The sequence below is a fragment of the Monodelphis domestica genome, chromosome 3 (assembly GCF_027887165.1).
Source record: "Monodelphis domestica isolate mMonDom1 chromosome 3, mMonDom1.pri, whole genome shotgun sequence".
NCBI classification, from domain to species: Eukaryota; Metazoa; Chordata; class Mammalia; order Didelphimorphia; family Didelphidae; genus Monodelphis; species Monodelphis domestica.
Window position 1 is genome coordinate 66592277 of NC_077229.1, and position 24772 is coordinate 66617048.

A 24772-nucleotide genomic window follows, 5' to 3' on the forward strand; every position below is an offset into this window, starting at 1 on the left:
GAATTTTAGACAAAAGTCAGAAGACCTACAACTTGAATCCTGGCTTGAACACCTTCTGAGTCTTTTTGGTAGGACCTCCAAATGGGTCTCTCTTAGTACTACCCTACTAATCTTGTAGGACTTATATGTGTTAGCTGTATACTAGGCATGCTAAATGTTAGCTATTATTTATCTGCCCAGGGCAGGTATGAATGAGTTGATAACTCTAGCCCTGGGCATGTTCTCAATCCTATCTACAAAGTACCAGGAGGTGTTTTGTCCACAACTGCCAAATGGGTGTGTAGTCACAATTCCAAACAAAGGCTTATCTTCTCCATCCTGCAAAAGCTCCATCCTTATTATCTGTCTTTCCTGATCAATCTTCCCCATATGGGTAGAAAATATCAGATCTAAGATTTGAACCCAGGTCCTCTGACATGAATGCCTGCTCTTACTACTGCATCACACACCCTTCATGAGTCATTAAGGGAAAAAGGACAAGGTTGACCTCCTCCTTGGACATGTCAGACTCAGAAACCATAACTGTGGTGACTGTTTTACTCTCTATTTTTCACTAAAATATAACCCCATGTTCCAGCAGGGAAGATAATGAAGGAACTATTCTTACCAGTGTCTGCAATAGTGGTCATGGTGGTCTGGGTGGATACTTTATCTGTGGGAATGAGTGGGACAGCTGAGCTGGTGGGCAAATCACTTGTGGACAGAACCACAGCCTTAGCTCCTCTGCTGATGTCCATTGTGGTTGGAGTCTTGGTCAGGGCCAGCCATACCCTTGCAGTAGCCATGGCTGTGGTCTCTGAAGCAGATGTGTCCAGAGAGGTCTTTGGCTTTCGTTCTTCTCTACTGACCCGGCAAAGAGTTGTGGCTGATTGTAGGCTGATTGTAGAGCACATTGTAGACTGTGCTGGGGGCACATTGGTGCAGGGAAAGACTGTGGTTGATGTTGTCGTGTCAAGACTAGTGAGGTGTGAAGGGACACCTATGGGGCTCCCTCCTCCTGTCCCAGCCCCAAGTGGGGTACAGATTTCCGCAATGAGCGTAGTTTCAGATGGGCTGGTCGCCACTCCAGACCAGGCAAATGGTGCTACCATGAGCTCTGGCAAGGCAGAGGAAGCAGGCACAGTGATTTTTTCCAAGTCGATAGCACAGGCAGTGGTCGGGGCTGCTGTTGTTGCCAGAACAGAGTGTGTTATTACTGCAGGGCTGGAAATTGTAATGATTATGGTCTGTGATTCTCCAGCTGTGGTCATCATTCTGCCCTCGCTTGCTCTACTGGGCCCTGTGATCAGAAGGGTGGATAAGTGAGTTACAGCATGTTTTGGACTATGGCCCATTTTCCATTAGCCTGGCAATGAAAGGTTTCATCCTTGCCTTCTGTACTTCAGGAATGAGGGCGGAATCAGTCCAATTTACTCTTAATTGATATATCCTTCTAAGGAAGAAGTCTTATTTTGCTTGTGACTTTCCTCCCCAACTAGACCCTCCCTTCTATCATTTTGAAGTCTCTCCATCTCTTTTGTCTATCTCCCCCCATTTCCCTGCTGTGTTGAATGCAAGTGCAAAATTCTGTGCAGGAGGAGCAAAAGAAGTTATATATGTGACTATGTATTTAACTGTCCTTTGTCCATTCATATAAGAATGACTTTCATGTGAGGTCTGCTCCTCCAGCTCCTTCCTCCATATTTGTATATTCTTCTTCAAGAGTACTCCAACTATTAGTTTTTTAAACCCTTACATTCCATCTAGGAGTCAATACTGCTTATTGCCTCCAAAGCAGAAGAGTGGTAAGGGCTAGGCAATGGGGGTTAAGTGACTTGCCCAGGGTCACACAGCTGGGAAGTGACTGAGGCCAGATTGGAAACTAGTACCTCCCTTCTCTAGGCCTGACTCTCTGAGCCACCCAGCTGCCCCCAAGAGTACTCCAATTATGAGAAATTCTAAGTTCTACCTACTTATTCCCTATTTAATCACCAACATATTCCTTTTCCCCCCTCCCTTTTCTCAAGCAACAGGAAAGTGGAAGGGTTTAAACTGTTATAAAGTTGTTAAATTTTCATGGGGGAGAAAAGAATCCTTCAAAACCCTAATTCTTTCAAGGCTCAATGAAGTTTAATGCATATTGTATGCAAAAGGAATACAAAGAAATTGGATTTAGCATTCAAGGCCCAATGTAATTCAATTTAGTTCAATTCACATTAATTAAGACATTGTGCTAAACTTCAGAAAGTCTGAATCTAATCTACCTTATCTCATATAACTCTCTTCCATATACTTTCTGATAACTGGATTCCTATTCACACTTCATAACTATCCAGATTTTTCTTGTCTCTGTGTCTTTGCTCACACTATTTTCTATTCATGGAATGACTCATTTCCACCCTCCACTGTGAAATGATTATGTTCAACCCATTTTTTAAAATCTCTGTTTTAATGCCTTCTCCTCTGTGAAGTCATTCTTGCTGTTTTCTAAACAATTTGGAATTGATTCCAGAGATTAATTTAAATGCAAATTCTATCAGATACTCAAAGAAAAAACAATGCCAATATTACATGAGCAATATCAAAAATAAGTAATCCTATTAAAATTATTGCTATTACATAGTCTTCATACCTACACCAGGGAAAGACAAAGGAATGAAAAGAAAATTTAAGACTACCCTATCCCTAATGAATACAAATGCAACATTATTGAGTGAAACATTACCAAAAGAAAACAACATACATTCAAATGTTTCAAAGAGTTTCCAGGGGGCAGCTGGGAGGCTCAGTGAATTCAGAGTCAGACCTAGAGATAGGAGGTCCTACATTCAAATCTGGCCTCAGACACTTCCCAGCTGTGTGACCCTAGGCAAGTCACTTGACCCCCATTGCCTAGCCCTTACCACTCTTCTGCCTTGGAGTCAACACAGTATTGACTCCAAGGCAGAAGGTGAGGGTTTTAAAAAAATAAAAATTTTTAAAAAAGAGTTTCCACTGATACTGGAATATATTAAGTCTAGGAATGGGAGGTTGGTTCAAGAAAACTATAAAACTATAAAAATAATACCACAGATTAACAACAAAAATAAAAATCTTATAACAATATATGCACTAAACACTTTTCACAGAAAATGGCATATATTTAACAAACATGTAATATCCTAAGGAGGAATAGATGTTTCCTTGATATGGTAAAGAGTATTTAGCTAAGACCAAGAACCAACAATATAGAGAGAGAGGAGAAACTTTAAAGGTCTGTCCAATGAAATTAGGGGTAAAATAAGAACATCTATTACCACCATTAATGTTAGAAATAATTCCAGAAATGCTTGCAAGACACAGTTCACACCATGTCTGGCATATAGTAGGTACTTAATTAATGTTTGTTGATTTATTTTTTGATTGATGAAACCAAGGTCAGAGGGAAGAACCAGCTCCTATGCCCTTCCCTGACACCCTGGCCCCTAGACTCCCTTCAGGCAAGTCACCAAAACCTGTATTCCCCTTCCCTGACCCCCTAGAGCCCCTGTAGTCAAGTTACTGAAGAACCAGTGACAATACCCTGGAATGTGCTAGGAACTGATAAGGACCCCAGCCCCAGGAGTTCCTGTTCACTCCCCCTAGCCCAGGAATTCCTCTGCACTCTCTCTACCACAAAAGTGTATAATAAGCCTGCAAGTCCCAGACTCGGGGCCAGCCATTTTTAGTGTTGAGCCCCAAGCTGCAGTTTGGTTAATAAAACTGCCTTCTGTGTGTTATGTTGTTGGTTATCATTTAATGTAAACCTCAAAATTTCTCAGACTTATGAATGTTAGGGGTTTCCCCCATTGGGGAATCTTCTACTTTAAAAAATTCCCTAGCAGATAGTGAGAATTCTACTTGAATGTGAGGGCTCCTTGCTTTGGGAATATCCCTACTCCACCCTACTTAGGACTGCTTTAGGACAGAGAGCTCCTTGAGAACAATGAAAACTACTTTGATCCATGCTTATGGAAGGGACAGGAAGTTCTTTGAGTCATGACTGTTTTAGAATTGATACAATGGGATACTAAGTACCTATAAAGGTGGGGCAACTTGTAAACTACTTAAACCTAAAAGGGTGATAACTTATTCAGAGGTTTTTTCTAATGAAATTTGTCGACACAGCAGCATTTTTTTCCTGACTTACTAAAGAGATTAAAACTACTCAGCTGTGAATTCAAAATGGGCGGTCCTTTAGAAACATCTACAGTGATTGGTAGATGTAAGGACTTAGGGGAGGTGGCATAGGAGATTTTGCCCGTAAAAATAACAGCTCAGAGAAGAGCTGGATCTGATTCTGAGGGAGCTCATTTTGAGAAGACTCATTCTGAGGACCTCGATTTCTGACTCTCATTCTGAAGGAGAGCTCCTTGAGGAGCTCCTCTGAGGGGCTCTGTCCCTCTGCGGTAGGAGCTCTGGAGGCTCTTGGGAGAGGCCCTTTGAAACAATCTCTGGCTGGAAGACTCTTTGAGGAAGGACGCTGGCCTGGTGTCATTAGAATTCCTTACTTAGACAGATCTTATGGTGAGTTATAAAAAACTGACTCATTTCTCTTTTAAGACTCAGGTCTAGGCCATATTGGCTTGAGGCTCTTCATACTTATTCCTTTCTTACTCTCTCTCTCTCTTTCTTTGATTACTCATTCTATTGTTAATTAAAATCTCTATAAAACCCAATTGACTTGGGTATTTGAATAATTGGGAATATTTCCCTGGCGACCACCTTATATTTGGTTTTAAACCCAAGACACTGTAGTGAAACATATTTCTGTGGTCAAATTTACTCACCCTCTCTTATATCTATCACAATTTATATCTTCCACTATTTTAATCACTATAGTTTAAGACCTCAACCATTTCAAATCTCACATTAATCTTTGGAATCATAACTGGGTACTTCAAGAGCAGCCCTGGATCAATCTGCTAATTTCATGGGTCTCCCAACAGAACATTTGGGGTACAGGAGTCATGACTGGGAATGTACGCTTGAGTTTCCAGGACACTTATAATCAAGAAACAGCAAATGAACACTAAGGTAATTATTAAATCTGCCATTTGTCCAGGCTGGGCTAACATGGGATACAGTCCTTCTGACAGACTTTGAAGAACTTGAAAAATTCTAATTTCAATTGACAAATATTTAGTAGCTTTTGGTTCTGTGCTAGACAGTGTACTGGGCCCTCAACATACAAAAAAATAAAAGAAATGAAAATGAGGTCTTGCCCTCAAGGATCTTACATTCTATGAGAAGACAGAGCACCTAAGAGGAAAAATATATACATGGTTATTCTAACATTTAAGAAGGACCAGGGAAAGCTCACTGTAAGAGGTGCCACATGAACTGGGTCTTGAAGGAAGCTGAGGATTCTATAAGGCAGAGGAGGAGGGGAAGTGGGAATGTTTTTCAGGAATTTTAGAAATGCCATGCAAAGACACCAACTTAGAAGATAGAATGTCAAATTTAGGGAAAACAAGGAGGAGGATGTATCTGTATTCTGGCTTTGTAGAAATATGCAAGAAAAAGCAATTACCCCATGCAATGGTGGAAAAGGGAATACCCATAGGTGGTTTTTAGATACTCTAGCCCAAGAATTCACTCTCAGCAGCAGCCTGCCTGGCCTTCCTGCTCTGCCAGTCAGTAGACTACTACCCCTCCCTTTCCTCTCTCTACCTATCCAGTGCTCTTTTCTAATGGAAATGAAATATTTGAGGAATAGAAGTAGAGACCCAGATGGTTCCTACTGTTGGTTTGGAGAATGATGATGGAACAAGAGAGGTGATTGGAGAAAATGTGGTTACTGAAGTAACTGAGAATAAAATCATCATGAATTAAAGTCATCCATCATGAAGGAAATTGAAGGGTAGGGAAAACTGCTAGGTTCTCTGAGGTACTGTAGAAATAAATCTCTTTTGCTTGTTAGCCTGAATTTTGTACTCAGTCCTGAGCCATGAATATAGAAGGAAGAGAGAAAGTTTCTTCCCTGACTAATTTCATTCCCTTGTGCTTTTTCCCTCCTTCCCAAAGTCCAAGGTGAAATGGGTGATTGTTTTCCTTCTATTTAGGGAGAAATAAAAAAATGAATACTTACTGCTTATGGTCCCAGAATGTTTATCATTATAACCTGTGGAGAAAAGAGACAGACAGACAGACAGACAGACAGACAGACAGACAGACAGAGACAGAGAAAGAAATAGGAGAAGCAATTGATGAGGAGTTTGGGGGAGCACTGGGGCATCACTAGGAGTAGACGGTGCCTAGACTCAGCACCAGGTCTCACTTCATGGTCTCTCTATTTTAGTTTAGTCTTATCCTACATTTCAAGTCATTAAAACTGACAGGAAGAGTAGAAACTACAGAAATCAAATTGGCTCTGTAGAGGGGTGATGGTCTTTACCCTATTTTGTGTCACATACTCCTTGGGAAGTCTGGCAAAGACTATGGATCCTTTCTCAGAATCACATTCCAAATATATAAAACAAAAATGATACAAAGGAAACCCATTCTATATTAAGATTATCTAATTGTTTTTAAATAACTTCATGGACTGGCAGGGATGAGGTGCAATGGATAGAAAGCCAAGACTGGAGATGAGAGGTCTTAGGTTCAAACCTGGTTTGATACTTCCCAGTGGTGTGACTTTAGGCAAATCACATAACCCCAGTTGCCTAGCACTTAGTGCTCTTCTGCTTTAAAATGAAATCCAAGACAGAAGGTAATTGTTTAAATGAGTCCCTGGAACCCAGGTTGTGAATTTCTACATCACAGAAAGTGTAAATTTGGCCAATTGACCATTTCTTGAGAAGGGAAGGAGTCAGGGAAATAGAAATGCATGTCTAAAATGAGGCTGCTCACCAATGAGGAAGAGGCTGTCGCTGTTCAGGGTGTAGGGGCCGAGCCTGATGATGCCATAGGTCTGGTTGCTCAGCTCCAAGTAAACCTTCACGTGGTACAGGACAGGCCTGCTGGGGTCTTTATAATGGGCACACACAACATCCACTCCAGTGGCTTCCCCATCCTTCACAGGCCTAGGGGAAGACATTGATAGGGAGCCTGAAAACTCCTGGGAAGGATGCTTTTAGACAAGATCGAGTTAGTTACCCCAAGAATGAGTTATCAGTGCTTCCAGTAAACTCTTTTCTTTCCATAACTGTATGTTCTATGTACTAATGCTGTTTCCTTGGGAGAGTCAGTATTGTAATGTTCCAACATTGTTTTGGAACAGAGTAAGAGGAAAAGAGATTCTTCATGTCTGGGAAAAGACCAAGTAGGTGTTGGGGAAGTGGAGAGAATTAGGCAGTGTTTTATAATACTTTAAAGATAATAAAGGAAATGGCACAGTAGATGGTATGCTGGAATCTGGAATACTGAGGTTCTTCTTGTATGGTTTAGTGGGCAGAGTTGGACTTGGAATCAAGAGGTTGGTGTTTAAATCCATCTCACTAGATTCATTAGTGATGGTTCCACAAATATTTAATCTCTAGTCTTTAAAACAGGGATAAAATTAGAATCTGCCTCACAGGGTGGTTGTTTAGGAAGAAATGAGATCATATGTGCATGCTTTGCAGACTTTAAAGCATTTTATATGATCTCCCAAAAGCTTTAATACCTTCAAATCACACTAAGACTTTGGGGATGCCTTGCATGAATGCCTTATTAATTGATTTGGGACTTACCCGGTCACCTAATGAAGTAAGGAATCAAAGTGTCTATTTTTATAGATGAGGAAATAAGCTCAGAGAAGTAAATGGCCTGCCCAATAGAATTAATAGCTACTATTAGGGTGGGATTTCAACCCAAACTCCCCTGACTCCAAGTCAAGACCTTACTCCACTTTATAAGAATGTTTACCAAAAATACCAGAAGAGGAAATGAATTTGAATTTCTAAAATCAGGGCTTTAATTCTTGTTTCTGTCATATCTTTGGGGCTTCAGTTTTGTTTCCCTTAAGATGAAGAAGTTGAACTTGAGTTTCTGTCCAGCTCTATTGTATCTTTCATTTATAAAAGAATTTGGGGGAGGGGTTGGCCTTGTTGGGCTCTCGGTTCTCTTCCAATAATCATCTCCAGCTTAAGGTCAAGCAGGGGCATCTAATGCTCCTCAAGGATCTGATAGTGTAGTGGATAGAGCACCAAGCCTGGAGTCAAAAAGACCCAGGTTCAAATCTGGTCTTAGACATTTACAACTTTGTGACCCTGGATCAAACCCTTAAGTTCTGTTTGACTCATTTTCTTCAACTGTCAAATGAGCATGTTGATAAAAGGGTATGATCTGTTCCACAGGGTTGTCAGGATCAAATGAGATCATGTCTGTAAAGTGCTTAGCACAATTCCTGATACATGGTAAATGCTCATTCCTTTCCTCTTCCCTTCCAAGATATGTAGTAACATGCATAGATCAATTCCTTGGGAATCCAGCTTAGGAGGTGAGGAAGCAAAAAAGGGCAGAACCAAGCCAGCCCCAGTGGAGATAAGCAGGGACTCTGGACCTTTGGGGTCCAGTCTTTCCAGGGGCTCTCACCTCAGTGAGGTCAGCACTCACCTAGTATAGCTAGAAGCCAGGCTACTGTTCTTGAACAAGCCTCTGAGCTGGAAGACAGAAGAGGGAAAGGGGTGAGTAAATAAATGCATAGAACAGAACAGGATCCCCATCCCTAAGGGCTGAGAAAGGCAACCTCTGACTAGATAGAGGGAGAGACTCACTAGGTGATGGAGGATTCTCTCTGTAGAGCTGAATTTCTCTGAGTATGGCTGTTCCATATCTTCTGTGTACAGAGTGTTGTTTATGGTGAAATTCATAGTAAAAGTTTCCAGTCTTGGTCTCCCACTTGCTATAAGGGAAGGATGAAAAAATCCACACATCTGATCTCTGGGCACACACCTTAACAAAGTAAACACCACTATCCCGTCCATGTCCTGGACCCAAACTTTAACTACTGTCCTTGACTCTTCCCTTTCTCTCACCCCTCTCTGTCAATTGCTTGCCTTGACTCAGTGATTCTATACTCATATCATCTCTCTCATCTGTCCCCTTCTCCCCACTTTATGTGGCTACCACTCTAATCCAACAACCAATACCTACTGTTGCTTGGACTCTTGTTACAACCTAACTGATCTACCAGCTTCCACACTCACCACCATTTCCCATCCACCTTCCACCCAGCTACTGAGATTAAATTGGTGCTGGACCACATTTTATTGATCTTAACTATTTAGCTACCATGCTACCTAAGTACCCCACCCTAATCCTCTTTCCCAGATCAGTGTCTAATACAGTCAGAAGCTAATCATTTGAAATGGAAAACAAAAAAAAAACAAGGACTGCCAAACTGTGAATAAAGAGTTTGGAGAAAACATTCTAGGGCCACATTTTCTAAAAGGCATTTGGAGCCCTTGATGAAAAATGCTATGCACAACAAAAAAGAAATTACTGGAGTCTGGTTGCAGAGCAAATAATGCCATCTTCATTTCCTTCAAGTGTTTTTTATTCTTTATCTGACAAGTTTCTTCTGTCATAGCATGAGCAATATGGAAATACGTATTACATGAAAACAGTTGTAGAACCTCTATGAGACTATTTAGTGCCTCCTGGAGGTGGGGAAAAGGAAAGAGAAAGAAAGTCTGAATGCTAAAATATCAGAAAACAATTGTCAAAAATTGTTTCTATACGGGTGGGTCCAATAAAGCAGAGTAGAACAGAGAAGCTCCAATCCAACATGAGAATCATCTCCAACTGATATCAAAATATCACCACAAAATGAATACAGGAGCCAAAGAACCAATAAGGAGACAGGACCAAAAAACTTCCAAGAAAAGCAAAACCTCAAAGGTAGGCAGAGAATATCTGGGACCCTGGGGTGAGAGGATACCTCATTTGGCAAGATTATAGCAAGGAGTGAAGAGCAATTCAGAGGCAAGCTACACATCTCCACCTCACATCTGTTGTCCCAGGTTCAGAACCTAAGATCAAGCCAACATTCAGACCCTGATATCCTGCCTGGGGCAAACAGTGGTCCTAGCCAACTCATGCCCTTGAAATTTCAAACCTAATTAGTCTGGAGTCTCATCCCAGGGAAATATGGGCTGAAATGGGCTCAAAATTGTGTTGACCCAGAATGAAGCCAGGAGTACAAGTATAGGCTTCAGTTTAGGGCATAGTTCACAGTTTTGAGGTGGCTGATCTTTTTGCCTAAAACTCAGGGAAATGCTCCATGACAGGGCAATTAAGGGTGTGCCTGATTGGATCAAGTACAAAATGAGACCAAACACTTGAGACTAAACCTAGGGCTAGAATTTGATCAGACTGCAAAAGCTTACACCTAAGCCTAAGGCAACCTATCATCATCTCAAGGGTCAATTGGATCAGCAGGGTGGAGGGGGCTCTCAGAGCTCTCAGCACATGAGCTATCACACCATCCTCCAAGAAATGAAATTGTCCAAAACCCAGAAAATAAACTGAGAATATCATGAAGGAAGGACTGAAGTTTAAGAGGGCACCTCAACTTCCCACTTAGCAGGACCATGTCAAAGGAATCACAGAGCTAATGTGTAGGAACCAATCCATAATCTAGGGACCATGAAGCATCCCTGGATGGAAAACAATGCCTCAGAAAGGATAAGACTTAGAGGTAAATCCCTGGGATTTGGCACTAAAAGAGTGGGCCCAAGCGTGATTCATCATCAAAGGTCCAAGTGAATTATTATGCAAATGTAAGGAAGAAGGTCATGGAAACTTATGAGAAAGGGAAGTTCCTACAACTATTATCCTCTTTTGCAGATGAGGAAGTCAAGGCTCACAGAGATGTGAGAAGTGACTTGCCCATATCTGCATCATTCACCATACCCAAAGTTCATTGCTCTAGAGCAGAGCCTTTGGGTCTGTCTCCATTCCTGTCAATTGACACTAGGACCTCTGTGGCTTGGACCATAGAAGTAACTAAATGACAAAGTGGAGAGAGTGCTGAGTCTGGAGTCAGGAAGACCCCAGTTCAAGTCTAATCTAAGACCTTATTAGCCGTATGATCCTGGGAAGGTCAATCAGTCAGTCATTGCTTGCCACTGTTTTCCTCATCTGAAAAATGGGGCTAACTATAACACCAAACTCTTAGGTTTGTTATATGATTTAAATGAAATATTTCTAAAAAATGCTTAGTCATGATGCCTGTCATATAGTAGGTGCTACATTATGCTTAATCCCTTCCCCTTCTCTTTTCCATAGGAAAACAAAACACTTGGTAGGTCTAAGAGATAAGTTTTGAAGACAATTTTTTCTAATAAACTAGATTTCACCAATGTACCCATTAGATCAAAGCAATCAATCAATCACCATTGATTAAGTGATTATTGTGTTTTCAGCCCTGTCCTAAATACTGAGGATATAAATATAAAAATTTAAAAACAGATTCTCTACCCTTGGAGAGTTCATAGAAGGAACCTTCCCTGAAGTGGAAAGAGCCTTAGCCATTCAGTGGGAGGTGCTAGGCCTGAACTCTCTTCTTGACCTTGAAGTACTACATAATAGAGTGGAAAGAACAATGACTCTGGAAGAAGACATCCTAGATTCAAATCTCACCTCTGATTCTTTCTACTTTTGTGTCCTGGAGCATGCCACTTAACCTATCTGGGCCTCAGTTTTCCCCTATATAAGAGGATGGGTACAGCTAGATGGCCATTGAGCATCCCTTCCAGTCATATCCAATTACCCTGAGCTAATTACTTTACTTCTCTAGGCCTCAGTCTCCATATCTGTAAAATGAGAGGCTATACACAATACCTGATACTTCTTAAGGTTCTTTCCAACTTCATGCCTAAGATTTATTATTTAAAGACCTTAGCAGTGGGAACCTCACTCCTACCTCTAAAACTCCTCTTCTCCAGGCTGTACATAGAAAAGAATCAGAGGTTCAGAAGAGTTCTTGAGGATTGATCTCTAAAATAATTTCATGTTTCCTCTGTAAGACTGGGAAACAAGGCCCTAAAAAGGGTAAACTTCCAACACAGAGACAGAGAGGAGGTACCTTACCTGTGGGAATAATAGTAGACACAGGAGTCAGGGGACTCCTTATCAGTGCTACTGTGAGTCTTGGTGCTCCATGACCTTGGGCTGGTGTGACTGGCCCCACCACAGCATCACCAGCTACAGGAAGAGAGGAGGGGTGAACACAGAGCTCAGTCAAATCCTTATTAGTGGACTCCCAAAGGAAAGTACATTGTTGCTACTAACTGCTGAGACCAAAAATACATGGCTTCTCTGACTTTCTGTCATAGAATGAATAAAAAAAAATTTCCCCTTCAAAGCACTGACTCAGTGATGGACAATCCCTACATAAGTTAGACTGAGTGGAATCAGAATACCCATCAATAAGAAGAGGAGAACCACTTTAGCACAAGGATTGTGAATCTGCCCTTGCAGGCAGATAAAGGAGCCTGGAGAGATGACACTAATTCAACAGATATAGAGCCAAGAAAAAGTCCCTACAGTGGCCCATTGGAAGGCTAAAAAGAGGAAGGACCTAGGAGGAAGACCCTTCTCCTTAGAAAGGCACAAACTGACTCTCCCTGGACAGACACTCCCCATTTCCTCCTAGCCACACCCCAATTCCCTCCCTGGGAAGTTTATTTAGTTGTGCAAACTTCCAGTGTGCTGGCTGGAGGCAGGGTGATAGCTGGAGTTGGTGTTGCCTGTGGGTTTCTCTCAGTCTCTGGAGTCAGGCAGGTTGGCCCTGGGTCCTCCAATGAAGTAGCAGTGTCAAGGGAAGCTGTGCTTGTCCAGGTCATGGGGGGTCTTAAAGCAGGAAAGGAGCCTGGCCCTGGGCTCAGAGATTCATGGATGCAATTGTGAGGTTCTCTTCCCAAGGAGGGTCCATCTCCTGTGGTCGAAACCAAATTTGGAAAACTGGCTTCTACTTGTGATGAGGAGCTGACTGACCATGGAGCTAATCTTGACACAGTTTCCACATCTACATCCATACTGTTAAAAGCTGTGCCCCTTGACATTGGAGAATGAAAGGTCACAGCAGGGCCAGTGCCTACTGCTAGGGCATCATTCGCCTCCAGGATAGACATGCTTTGACTGCCAAACACTTGAAGACTCATCCTTGCTGCTGAAGCAGTGACTTCAGAAGTCATTTTGGAAACAAAAGTAAGTGAGCTGGTGCCCATTTCAAATAATGTCTCTGTTGGCAGAGTGGACAGTGCTTGTCCATTGATCAATGGAATCTCAGGACTAGTGGCATGTGTTCCAGTGCCTTCCAAATGAGAGAACAAGGTGGGAGAGTCTCTGATGGCCTCTGTTCCTGAAATGGTGCCTATGGAAGACTGGCTCTCACCCAATCCTGAGCTCAGAGTGGAAGCTGTTATGGTCATTGCTCTAGTCACCTCAATTGCAGTAGAAGAAAATGGGAATCATGCATCACTCTTCTGGGAGACTTCAGTGATGATTAGTGGACTTTGTACTTCAGACAGCTCAGGCTGGTTAACAGCATCCAGACCTAAACCCAATCCAGTAATGAAAAGAAGTCTCTGTGATCACTGTTGGCCACAGAGAGGAAGGGCTTGTTCCTCTGGGAGTCATAGCCTCAGAAGCATTTGGAATATCTTCTCGATTTGTAGGAAAGGGAATGGATGAGCTTTTTTTCAGCTCCTTTATTGATCCTTGAAGTAGCTACTGTGCCAGCTTCTACCTCACACCTAGCAGATTGGCTAAGCAAAGGAAAGTAATGAATGCAGGAGGGGGTGTTGCAAAATTGGGACATTAATGCATTGCTGGTGGAGTTGTGAATTGATCCAAACATTCCAGAGGGCAATTTGGAACTATGCCCAAAGGGTGCTAAAAGACTGTCTATCCTTTGATCTAGCCATAGCACTGCTGGGGTTGTACCCCAAAGAGATAATAAGGAAAAAGACATGTACAAAAATATTTATAGCTGCGCTTTATGTGGTAGCCAACAATTAGAAAATGAGGGGAAGCCCTTCAATTGGGGAACGGCTGAACAAATTGTGGTATATGTTGGTGATGGAATACTATTGTGCTCAAAGGAATAATAATAACGTGGAAGAATTCCATGGGAACTGGAACAACCTCCAGGAATTGATGCAGAGCGAAGGGAGCAGAACCAGGAGAACTCTATCTCTTTTTTCTGTCTCTCCCTCTTTCCCTGCTGAGTTGAATGCAAAGGCACAATTCTGTGTTGGGGTTTCAGGAGATGGGAATAAGTATTCAACCCTCCTTTGTCTATTCAGAGGAGAGTGAAGTTCAAGTGATGCCTGCTCCCCCAACTCCTTCCATATTTGTATATTCTTCTTCTAGAATACTCCAATGATGAGAAATGGGTTCTACCTACTTATTACTTATTTAATAACCAATATTTTTCCTTCCCTTTTCTCACCCAACAGGAAATTGAAAGGGGTTAAATGGTTATAAAGTTGTTAAATTCTTATGGTGCCAAAAAGAATCCTCACACTTTTTTTCTACGAGTGGAATGAGCCATTCATGTACTCCACTATGAAATGATTAAATTTATCCAATTTTGTTAAAATTGGAGTTTTAATGTCATCTTTCTGTGAAGCCATTCCTGCTATTCTCTCAATAATTTTCTTTAATTTCTAGTGATAAAATTGCAAGTAAATTCTATCAAACCTTCAAAGAAAAAATAAATCCCAATATTACATAAACTATTATCAGAAATATGCAATTCTATTGAAACTATTATTATTACAAAGTCTTGATACCTACAAAAGGGAAAGACAAAGGAAAGGAAAGAAAATTCAAGACTATGCATACTATCCCTTCTGATACAAAAAAATGCTAAATAAAGAATTAGCAAAATAATTACAGTCACATGTTTAAAAGATGTTCCACTCAGGGGCAGCTGGGTAGCTCAGTGAACTGAAGGTCAAGCATAAAGATGGGAGGTAAATAGCATTTAGCTAAGATGAAGAGTCAGCAATATATATAGCAGAGAAATTTTAAGGGTCTGTCCAATGAAATTCTGAGGAGTAAAATTAGGAAATCTATTAACACCATTAATGTTAGAAATAATTCTAGAAATGGAAGCTACAGTAATACTTTGAAGAAATATGTATTTGGGGGGGGGTGATCAGTATTTGCAGATGATATGATGGCCTGCTTAAAGAACCCTACAGAATCAACTAAAATTAATTTAAACAATTAAAATATTCAACTAAGTCTTGAGATATTTTAAAAAACAGAATAATCCACAATTGTTTGTGTTTTACCAACAAATATCAAGCAGGAAGATATAGAAAAACAAAACCCATTCAAAATAACTATAGAATTATAAAATAGTGTGAATCCATACATTACAAAGTAGAATTATGTGAATAAGCTGGAGGCAAGATGGTAGATTAGCAACAGCTACCCAGCTGAAGCCTCCTAATGTTTCCATCCTAACAATATAAAATAACACCTCAGATCAAATTTGGCAGTGGCAGAGCCAGCAAAAGGTCAAAGTGAAGCATCTTTCTTTCCTTAGAAAATTTAAGAATTTAGCAGAAGAAAAATGTGACTCAGTGGGAGTGGGACAGATCTGTCTGTAACACAAAGACAGTGTCAGCTATTGCTAAAGGGGTCAGACATTCTTTGTTTTTATTCTACCTAGATTTATCTCTGGAGTTGTTGTCACCCTTGTTAGAATACAGGGTCCCTGTGAGAAAGGATTATTACATTCTTTGTCATACCAGACACCTACATGTGCATTTCTCCCATCCTCTCCCATTTTCTGCTTTATATTTTTTTATATTTACATTTATATTTATACTTATGTCCTATCTTCAGCCCCAGAGGATAATAATGATTGAACAAGAAACAGGGTTCAAGAGTGTAATTATTGAAGTAGGGAAGAATGAAAACATTTTTATTGAAAACATTGGCCATTTCTGGGGGCAGAGTCAAGATGGTGGCTTAGAAGCAGCAAAAGGTCAGACCTCTGAAAACCCTTCCTTTACAGATCACAAATTGATTGCTCCTAAGGGACCGAAAATCAAACCTAAAAACAAGACAGAGCCAAGAAATCCTCAAGCTGGATTCAATACAAAAAGTATGCCCCCCAAAAGCCAGAATTCAAGAACACTTGGGTTTAAGGGGAAGGCAGAAGGAAGGTCCCAGGACACCTCCCCACAACCTAGAGCACTAAGCCTCCAGCAGCAGCAGGAACCTCTGGGCGGGCAAAGGCACTTGTCTGGAGAGTGGACTTTGCGGGCAGGGCTATGCCAGGTTCAGAGCATGGAACACAGGCAGTGGAGAAGGAGCTGGAGAGGGATTTCAGAGCTGGCAGCCTGGTCACAGAGGTGGAGACCTTCCATATTGCTCCAAACTTCCAGGAAGTTTTGGCCTCAGAGCACATCCAGGCCAACCCAGCTAAACTTAATCCCATCAAAATTCTTCAGTCTTCAGAGAAGCCCAAGCTCCAACACCCTTCCCCCACAGACTGCATGGAGAGATCATCTATCAAAGTTCCAAGAGGGGAGACTGACAGAAAACCCCAAAACCAAAAAATCAGAGGATCAAGAGCACAGACAAATACTGGGAGTAAAGAAGGGGTAAATATGAGCAAACAGAAAAGGAAGAAATAAATTACAATAGACAGCTTCTATATAGGCAACAAACAAAGAGCAAATGGGAACAGAGGAGGAGCGATCAGAAAATGATAAATCAGAAATCCAAGTGAATTAGATATAGGCTTTGGAAAAACTCAAAATGAAATTCAAAACACAATTAAGAGAGGCTGAAGACAATTAGGAAAAGAACTTAAAAACTAAGATAAGTCATCTGGAAACAGAAAATAGTGTCCTGAAAGCCAAAATCAACCAGCTTGAAAATGAGGCAAAAGAGATGAAATATGAGGCAAAGAAGATGAGAGATGAGGCAAAGAAGATGAGAGATGAGGCACAGAGGATGGAAGATGACCTCCAAAGAAAATCAGACCAGAAGGAGAAGGATGAGTAAAAAGCCAGGGATGAATTTCAGTCTTTAAGAACAAATACAACAACTAGAATTAAGTGACCTCACAAGGCAGCAGGACACTATAAAACCAAACCAAAAGTATGAAAAAATTGAGGAAAATGTGAAGCATCTCATTCACAAAACAGAAGATTGAGAAAATCCTTCAGGGAGAGAAAATTTATGAATCATTATCCTTCAGGGAGAGAAAATTTATGAATCATTGGTCTACCAGAAGACCATGACAAAAGAAAAAGACTGAACGTAATACTACAGGAAATTATTGAAGAACAAGAGGGAAAAGTAGAGATTGAAAGAATACACAGATCACCTCCTCTACTTAATCCCCAACTGACAACACCCAAGAATATTATAGCCAAATTCAAGAACTATCAGACCAAAGAAAAGATATTACAAGTTGCCAAGAAGAAGTCATTCAGATACCATGGAACCACAGTGAGGATAACACAGGATATGGCTGCATCTACACTGAAGGACTGAAAGGCATGGAATATGATATTCTGGACAGCAAGAGAACTAGGTCTACAACCAAGAATCAACTACCCAGCAAAATTGACTATATTCTTACAGGGGAAAGTATGGTTATACAACAAAGTAGAAGAATCCCAAGAATTTGTAAAGAAAAGATCAGACCTCATCAGAAAATTTGGTGTCCAAGCACAGAACTCAAGAGAATCATCAAAATGTAATTAAAAAAGAGGGAAAAAGAACAACAACAAACCTTTTTTTAAGAGACTCAATAAGTTAAAATGATATATCCCTATAAGAAAAGAGGTCATTGGTAAATCTTAAAAACTGTTGTTATCTCCCTGGAAGCTAGAAGAACGACACTTAGAGGGAACAGTGACAAACTGTATAGGATGAAACAGCAAGACATAAATAGGTATATAGATACATGTATGCATAAATACATACACATGTGTGTATATATATACAAATACAGCTAAAAAGAGGTTAATATTTAAAAAATGGGAAAAGAAACAAAAGGGAATAATAAACTTACATGTCACAAAGAAGCTCATGGTGGGAGGAGGGAAAACATCAATACACTGGAAGGGTAAAAAGGTTGGAGATAGGAAATACTCTAATCTTACGTGCATTGAAATTGACCTAAAGAGGGATTGTTATCCAATGCATTGGGCCAGAGAATAGATTCGTGCCCTATAGGGGAGTAGAAGGGCAACAAACAGACTGGTGGTGAGGGAAGCAGTATAAGGGAGAGAGATGGTGAGGGGTATTTTTAAAAAGACAGTAAAAAATAAGGGGGGAATAAAGAGGGAGAGGGTAGAAAGGGAACTAAAATGAGGGTGGGAACTAATGGGACTGATTAAAAAAATCATTGGTGTAGAAGGAAATAGTGAAAGAAGAAAAGGCAGGACTAGGAGTAGAAATCAAAATGCTGCGAAATACACAGCTGGTACTCATAACTCTGAATAAGAATGGAATGAACTCACCCATAAAATGCTGAAAGGAATAGCATGTCCATGGGGACTGGATAAACCTCCAGGAATTGATGCAAAGTGAGAGGAGTAGAACCAGGAAAACATTATACATAGAGACACCGTGTACAATGTACACTGTGGTACAATCAAATGTAATGGACTTCTCCATTAGTGGCAATGCAATGACCCTGAACAACTCAGAGGAACCTTTGAGGAAAACCAGTATCCACATTCAGAGGAAACACTGTGGGTGTAAAAACACCAAAGAAAAACAATTGCTTGAATACATGGGTCAAAGGGATATGGTTGGGGATATAGAATCTAAATGAACATCCTAGTGCAAACAAAAACATGGAAATAGGTTCTGCAAACACCTGCAAATCCTAGTGCAAACAACAACATGGAAATAGGTTCTGATCAAGGACACAAGTAATACTGAATGAAATTGCAAGTTGCCTGCAGGAAAAGGGTGAGTGGAGGGGAGGAAGGGAAATAAAGTGAGTATTGTAACAAAAAAAATTTTTTTAATTGAATTTAAAAAAAAAGAAAACCATTGGCCAACATTACTGAATGAAGATCATGGAGGATGGGCACAAGTATCCCTGAAATGCTTGGAGATGCCTTCTGTGTACCAAGGTTATAAAGACCACAAGGTTTGACTCTAAATATTGAATAAGAAGGGGATAGAGGTAACCTGCTTTCCAAGTCCTGTTGGGTTAATTTTTTAATTTTTTGAACAATTTAGATATGTTTAGAGTAGCAAAATAACCCACATGCCTAGATGAGTAAAGAAGGTCTCTTTATGTTGGCCATTTCTAAAAGTATACCTCATTCTGAACTCCCAAACCCATTTTTCCCCTCTGTCCTATTCCCCTCCTTCCAAAAAAAGTTCAAAATATACTTTTCATTGTAATCTCCCAGAAAATAGAGAAATTAAGAAATGGAAAACTCACTGTTTGTGGAGGGAGTTGGCATCTAGGGGTTTTTCCCTATAGTTGGGGAGGAGAGAAGAAAAAGAGAAGGAAGAAAGAAATTCAGAGGGAAGGAGAGGAGAGATTAAGGGGAGGGAAGAGAAAAAGAAGGGAAGGAAGAAGTCAGTGAAACAGATATGAAAGGAGGGGAGAGGAGAGGAGAAGAGAACAGAATGGAAGAGAATTGGACAGAAGAGAAGTGAAGACAAGGGGAGAGGGGAAATAGAGAAAAGAGAAGAATAAAAAAGAGAGAAAATATGAAGGAGAAATGAAATGAGAAGGAAAAGTAATGGTTGAGGGAAGAGGAGAGAGATGAGCAGGGAGGGAGGAAGAGAGAGAGAATACACATAAATCTTTCAGTAGGGTATCTGGGCAAACATTGAAGGAAGCATTGGAGAGATGTTCTGGGGCCCACAGGGTTGGTAAAATGGCACTTTATCATTCAAGGAACTTCCTCAATCAAGAGGGAGATTGATGGCATACATCTTTGTTTAAGGAGCCTAAGAAAAATCCAGCCACTTATGATCTTTAGAAGTAAACCCCCATATCTCTATATTTTGTCGCCACTTTGAAGGCCAGCCTACCAGGAGGGATAGGAAAAAATCATGAAGATGAAGGTGGTCTAAAAGGTAAGAATATTTTGGGGCAGGTGGGTTGTTTTCTGGAAATGGAACCACCTAGAGAAATAAAGATATATGTCCCAATTTAGGCTACTCACCATCCACATAGAGGCTTTCCTCATCTAGAATATAACCTCCGAGCCTTGTTATTCCATTAGTCTGTTGACTCAGCTCTTGGTAAATCTTCTTCTTGTCCAAGACAGGGATGGAGAAAAATTCCTGATAAGAACATATAACCTCCACTCCTGTTGCTTTCCCATTATTCATAGACCTAGAAATTGATGATTTAGACAAGAGATATCAAACATGGCCCTTCCTGAAAAATCACCTGAACAAGACTAAAGTGTAGTAGTTCCTCTCTAATTTTAAAGTGTTGATGATGAAATATATAAATATGGATAGTTTTATGAGTCAATATGCAGGAGCCAGGGATGTTGATGTACAATTTAGTGGCCTCTGTTTCCTTTTGAGTTTGACACCAGTGGTTTAATTAATGAAATTTAGTTATTCAGAAAACACACTTGAAAGAAGTGACCCACTTTGAACAATGGTTTGGAGAGAATTGTAGTTTGAGAGTTGAAAAGGGCACTGGAAGACATCAAAACCAACCTTCTCATTTTAAAGATGAAGAAATTGAGACTAAGACAAGTTATGTGACTTGCTGAGGGTCACACAGCTGCTAAGAGTCTCAGAGAGAATTTGAACTAAGGTCTTCCTGATCGAAAGCTCAGCACTCTGATCTGCTGCAATGAAATTGGCAGTGCTGTGTAAATTCACTCACATCTATGTTTACAAGTGTGTATGGGATCATATTACTTTCAGTAATTTCTTTAGAGTAGTAGAAAGACCACTGGATTTAAAATCAAAGGGACTGTGTGTTCAAATTCTGGATCTGACAGTATCTATGATCTTGGAAAAGTCACTGGAATCTCCTTGGGTCTTCGTTATTTCATCTGTAAATGAAGAGAGTGGTCCTTATGGCCTTACTATCTCTTTAAGCTTCCATTCTATAATCCTATGATTATAGAGACAGTGAATGTTGATATGATCTAATCAATTATTTTCTAAGCACTCTGTTTGTGCCTCCTTTGTTATTTCTTTCACGTGGAGTTATAAAGTTAAAGCGATTAAATTTACAACCTTGTCTTTGGAAGACTTATGGGAAAAGAAGTTTTTCTCCACCAGGGAAAGGGTAGAAGGTGCCCACAATATTTCTAATGGCTTGTTGGTTGGGGGAGGGGTTAATCCTTTACAGCTTGGAAAAGAAGGAATTGTTATTGGGAAGAAGAAGCAGCCTGTGTGTGATCTTTGTCAAATGGGAATGTTATGGTCCCTGCTATTTGAGCTTTCAAGATTCTCACCTCAGCAAGGTCACACTGCATCCAGAATACTGAGAGCCAAGGCTGCTTCTTTCAAACAATACCTTGAACTGGAAACAAAAAGAGAGAAGGGAACTTCTGAGTACTTGGCTAGAGGAAGTCTGTATACCCAGGGATGAGGAAGGCAGCATGGAAGCAAGGAGGAAGAGGGGGAGGGGAGGGCGGGTCTCACCAGGTGCTGCAGGACAAATTCAGCAACACGGAATGTGCTGGAACCCCTTTGACCCATCTTGGTTTTGTAAAACATGTTGGTGATGGTGAAGTTGATGGTGAAGGTCTTCGAGTTGAAGCTCCCTGCTGCTGTACAGAAGGGAAAGATACCCAATTGTCTGAGCCTTACAAATGTTATTCAAATGAGAAAAAATGTTTTGTAAACCTTAAAGATCTATCTAAATGCTAGTTATTGTGGTGAAAATTATCATGATCATGACCATTATTCCAGGTGTCACTGTTCTAGTCCTTCCTCAGAGGAAAACTGAGGATACCTCTACTGTCCTTTTTTCTGGCAGTATTAAAAATTGTGGACTTGGGAGTCAGAAGACTTGTATTCAAATCATGGCCCTGCCATATCCTATGTTTTTGCCTTAGTTTCTTCACATGTAAAATGAGGAGGTTAATCCAGTTTCAAGAGCAAGAACTCATTACTTGACAAAAATTGCTTGTAATACTGAAAATTAGTCCAGGAGAAACTAGGGATAGACTGATATCTTGCTTGACATAACAAAGTAAACTCCAAATTGGGTATATGAGTTAGCTACCTAAAAGGTGATATAAAGAAATGAGAGTTATCAGGAAAATTGATTCTTTCATTTTAATGGACGTCTAGAGGGACAGTTCATGTTCACATGAGGGATAGATAGGACAGCAAGTTTAAATGGACCACGTGTTGCCAACTTAAATTTAGTTTTTCCTCCAAAACAAAACCAATGTAGGTAAAATGAGAAGGGAAATGAGTAACTGGAGAGAAAAAATCTTTGCTTCATATTCTTCTGATAAGGGTCTTATTTCCTATTTCCAATAATTGAAATTTATAAGAATAGAAGCCAAGGGCAGAGCCAAGATGGTGGAGAAGATACACATCCCTCATCTGATCTCTATCAAATTGCACCCAAAAACCTGATACAATGTCCTAAAATAAATTCTGGAAGAGTATGTCACAAAAAAAAGACAAACAAATGATTTTCCAGCACAAAACGACTTTAAAGACCGGCAGGACAGATGATGTGTACAGAGGTGGAGGTGGAAGTAGAGCACAGTGCACCAGGGCAGTCCCCATCAAGCCAAAAGGATTCACCCACAACTGAAGCAACAGGAAAGGCTTCTGGAGCATTCATCCCCAGTCAATAAGGGGGTGAGAGATCAGACAGTTGCTCAGAAGGAGATTACAGGAATCCCTTTGCTTACAATGCAGGCGATTTTCTTGTTGCATTGCTCATATTCAGAAACAGATCCCAGTCTGTGGGGGAGATCTCAAGGTGGAGGAGTGCTAGCAGACAGGAGTGCTTGTATCCACAGGGGAGCAGCAGACTCTCCCTGGTCACATTTCAAAGTGGAGGAAAATGACTGGGGTTACTCAGAAGCCAGAATTTAGATCAGAAGGCTATCAAAAACACCTTTGTTTGCAAGATACCACATCTGAAGAACTGAAAGAAGATAGATCCCCAGAGAGTATACTCTGAAGGCAGCTGTACAAAGAACCTGAAACTGAGAACAGCGCTCCATTCACCACAGGTACAGATTCCAAGTTTAACAGTCTCTTTATTTTTTTAAATTTTATTTAATTAGTTAATTTAGAATATTTTTCCCTGGTTACATAAATCACGTTCTTTCCCTCACATCCCTCACACCCTCCCTCCTGTAGTCAGCGTGAAATTCCACTGGGTTTTACAGGTGTCCTTGATCAAAACCTATTTCCATATTATTGATGTTTACACTAGGGTGATAATTTAGAGTCTACATCACCAATCATATCCCCATTGACCCATATGGTCAAGCAATTGTTTTTCTTCTGTGCTTCTGCTCCCACAGTTTTTCCTCTGAATATAGATAATGTTTTTTTTTCATAAATCCTACCGAATTGTTTTCAATCATTGCATTGCTGGTAATAGAGAAGTCCATAATATTTGATCGTACCACAGTGTATCAGTCTCTGTGTACAATGTTCTCCTGGTTCTGTTCTCCTCACTCTTACATCAATCCTGGAGGTCATACCAGTTCACAGGGAATTCCTCCAGTTCACTATTCCTTTGAGCACAATAGCATTCCATCTCCAACATATACCACAATTTGTTCAACTATTCCCAAATGGAGGGCATCCCTTCATTTTCCAATTTTTTTTGCCACCACAAAGAGCTCAGCTATGAATATTCTTGTTCAAGTCTTTTTCCTTATCTCTTTGGGGTATAAACCCAGCAGTGCTATAGCTGGATCAAAGGGCTAACTACCTCTTTTGAAATGAAAAGGAAAGGGGTGGAAATGAGCAAATAACAGAAAAAAAAGAAACACAATAGAGAAAGCTACTTTGGTAACAGAAAAAACAAAGCCAATGCTGGTGAACCCAAAATTCGCAATAAAAACAGGGATTGCTCTCAATCCCAAAAAATGAATTAATGGAGGAAGCTCAATAAGAGGTTTAGAAATCAAATAAGAGAAGCTCCAAGAAAATTTGGGAGCAGTAATGAGAGTGATACAGGAAATCATGAAAAATAAAGTCAACACATCCTAGAGAATCAACCAAAAAGCTAAGCAAGTTGCAGGATACAAAATAAACCCGCATAAGTCATCAGCATTTCTATACATCTTCAACACAGCTCAGCAGCAAAAACTAGAAAGAGAAATCCCATTCAAAATCACCTTAGACAAAATAAAATACCTAGAAATCTATCTCCCGAGACAAATACAGGAACTATATGAACACAACTACAAAACACTCTCCACACAAATAAAACTAGACTTGAGCAATTGGAAAAGCATTAACTGCTCATGGGTAGGACGAGCCAATATAGTAAAAATGACCATCTTACTCAAACTTTTTATCTATTTAGTGCCATACCCATAGAACTTCCAAAAAATGTCTTTACTGATTTAGAAAAAAACATAACAAAGTTCATTTGGAATAACAGAGGATCAACGATATCTAAGGAAATAATGAAAAAAAAAAATACAAAGGAAGGGGGCCTTGCAGTCCCAGATCTCAAACTATATTACAAAGCAGCAGTCATCAAAACAATTTGGTACTGGCTAAGAGACAGGAGGATCAGTGGAATAGACTTGGGGCAAGTGACCTCAGCAAGACAATATATGATAAACCCAAAAATCCCGGCTTTGGGGTCAAAAATCCACAATTCGATAAAAACTGCTGGGAAAATTGGAAGACAGTATGG

At 40.3% G+C, this 24772-nt stretch overlaps 1 protein-coding gene across 1 annotated transcript in view; it reads right to left on the reverse strand.

The window, feature by feature from the left end:
• Positions 1-214: 214 nt before the first annotated feature.
• The window catches only part of LOC103091899 (mucin-16-like), a 53417-nt gene continuing 28859 nt past the window's right edge, over positions 215-24772 (reverse strand). The window contains exons 2-10 of the mRNA XM_056820620.1: positions 21562-21689; positions 21372-21439; positions 20109-20281; positions 12019-12132; positions 8700-8827; positions 8539-8585; positions 6853-7025; positions 6089-6121; positions 215-1279 (exon numbers count right to left, since the gene is read on the reverse strand). Of these exons, the coding sequence (XP_056676598.1) occupies positions 537-1279; positions 6089-6121; positions 6853-7025; positions 8539-8585; positions 8700-8827; positions 12019-12132; positions 20109-20281; positions 21372-21439; positions 21562-21689 (1607 nt within the window). The 3' untranslated portion in view covers positions 215-536. The remainder of the gene's footprint in view (positions 1280-6088; positions 6122-6852; positions 7026-8538; positions 8586-8699; positions 8828-12018; positions 12133-20108; positions 20282-21371; positions 21440-21561; positions 21690-24772) is intronic.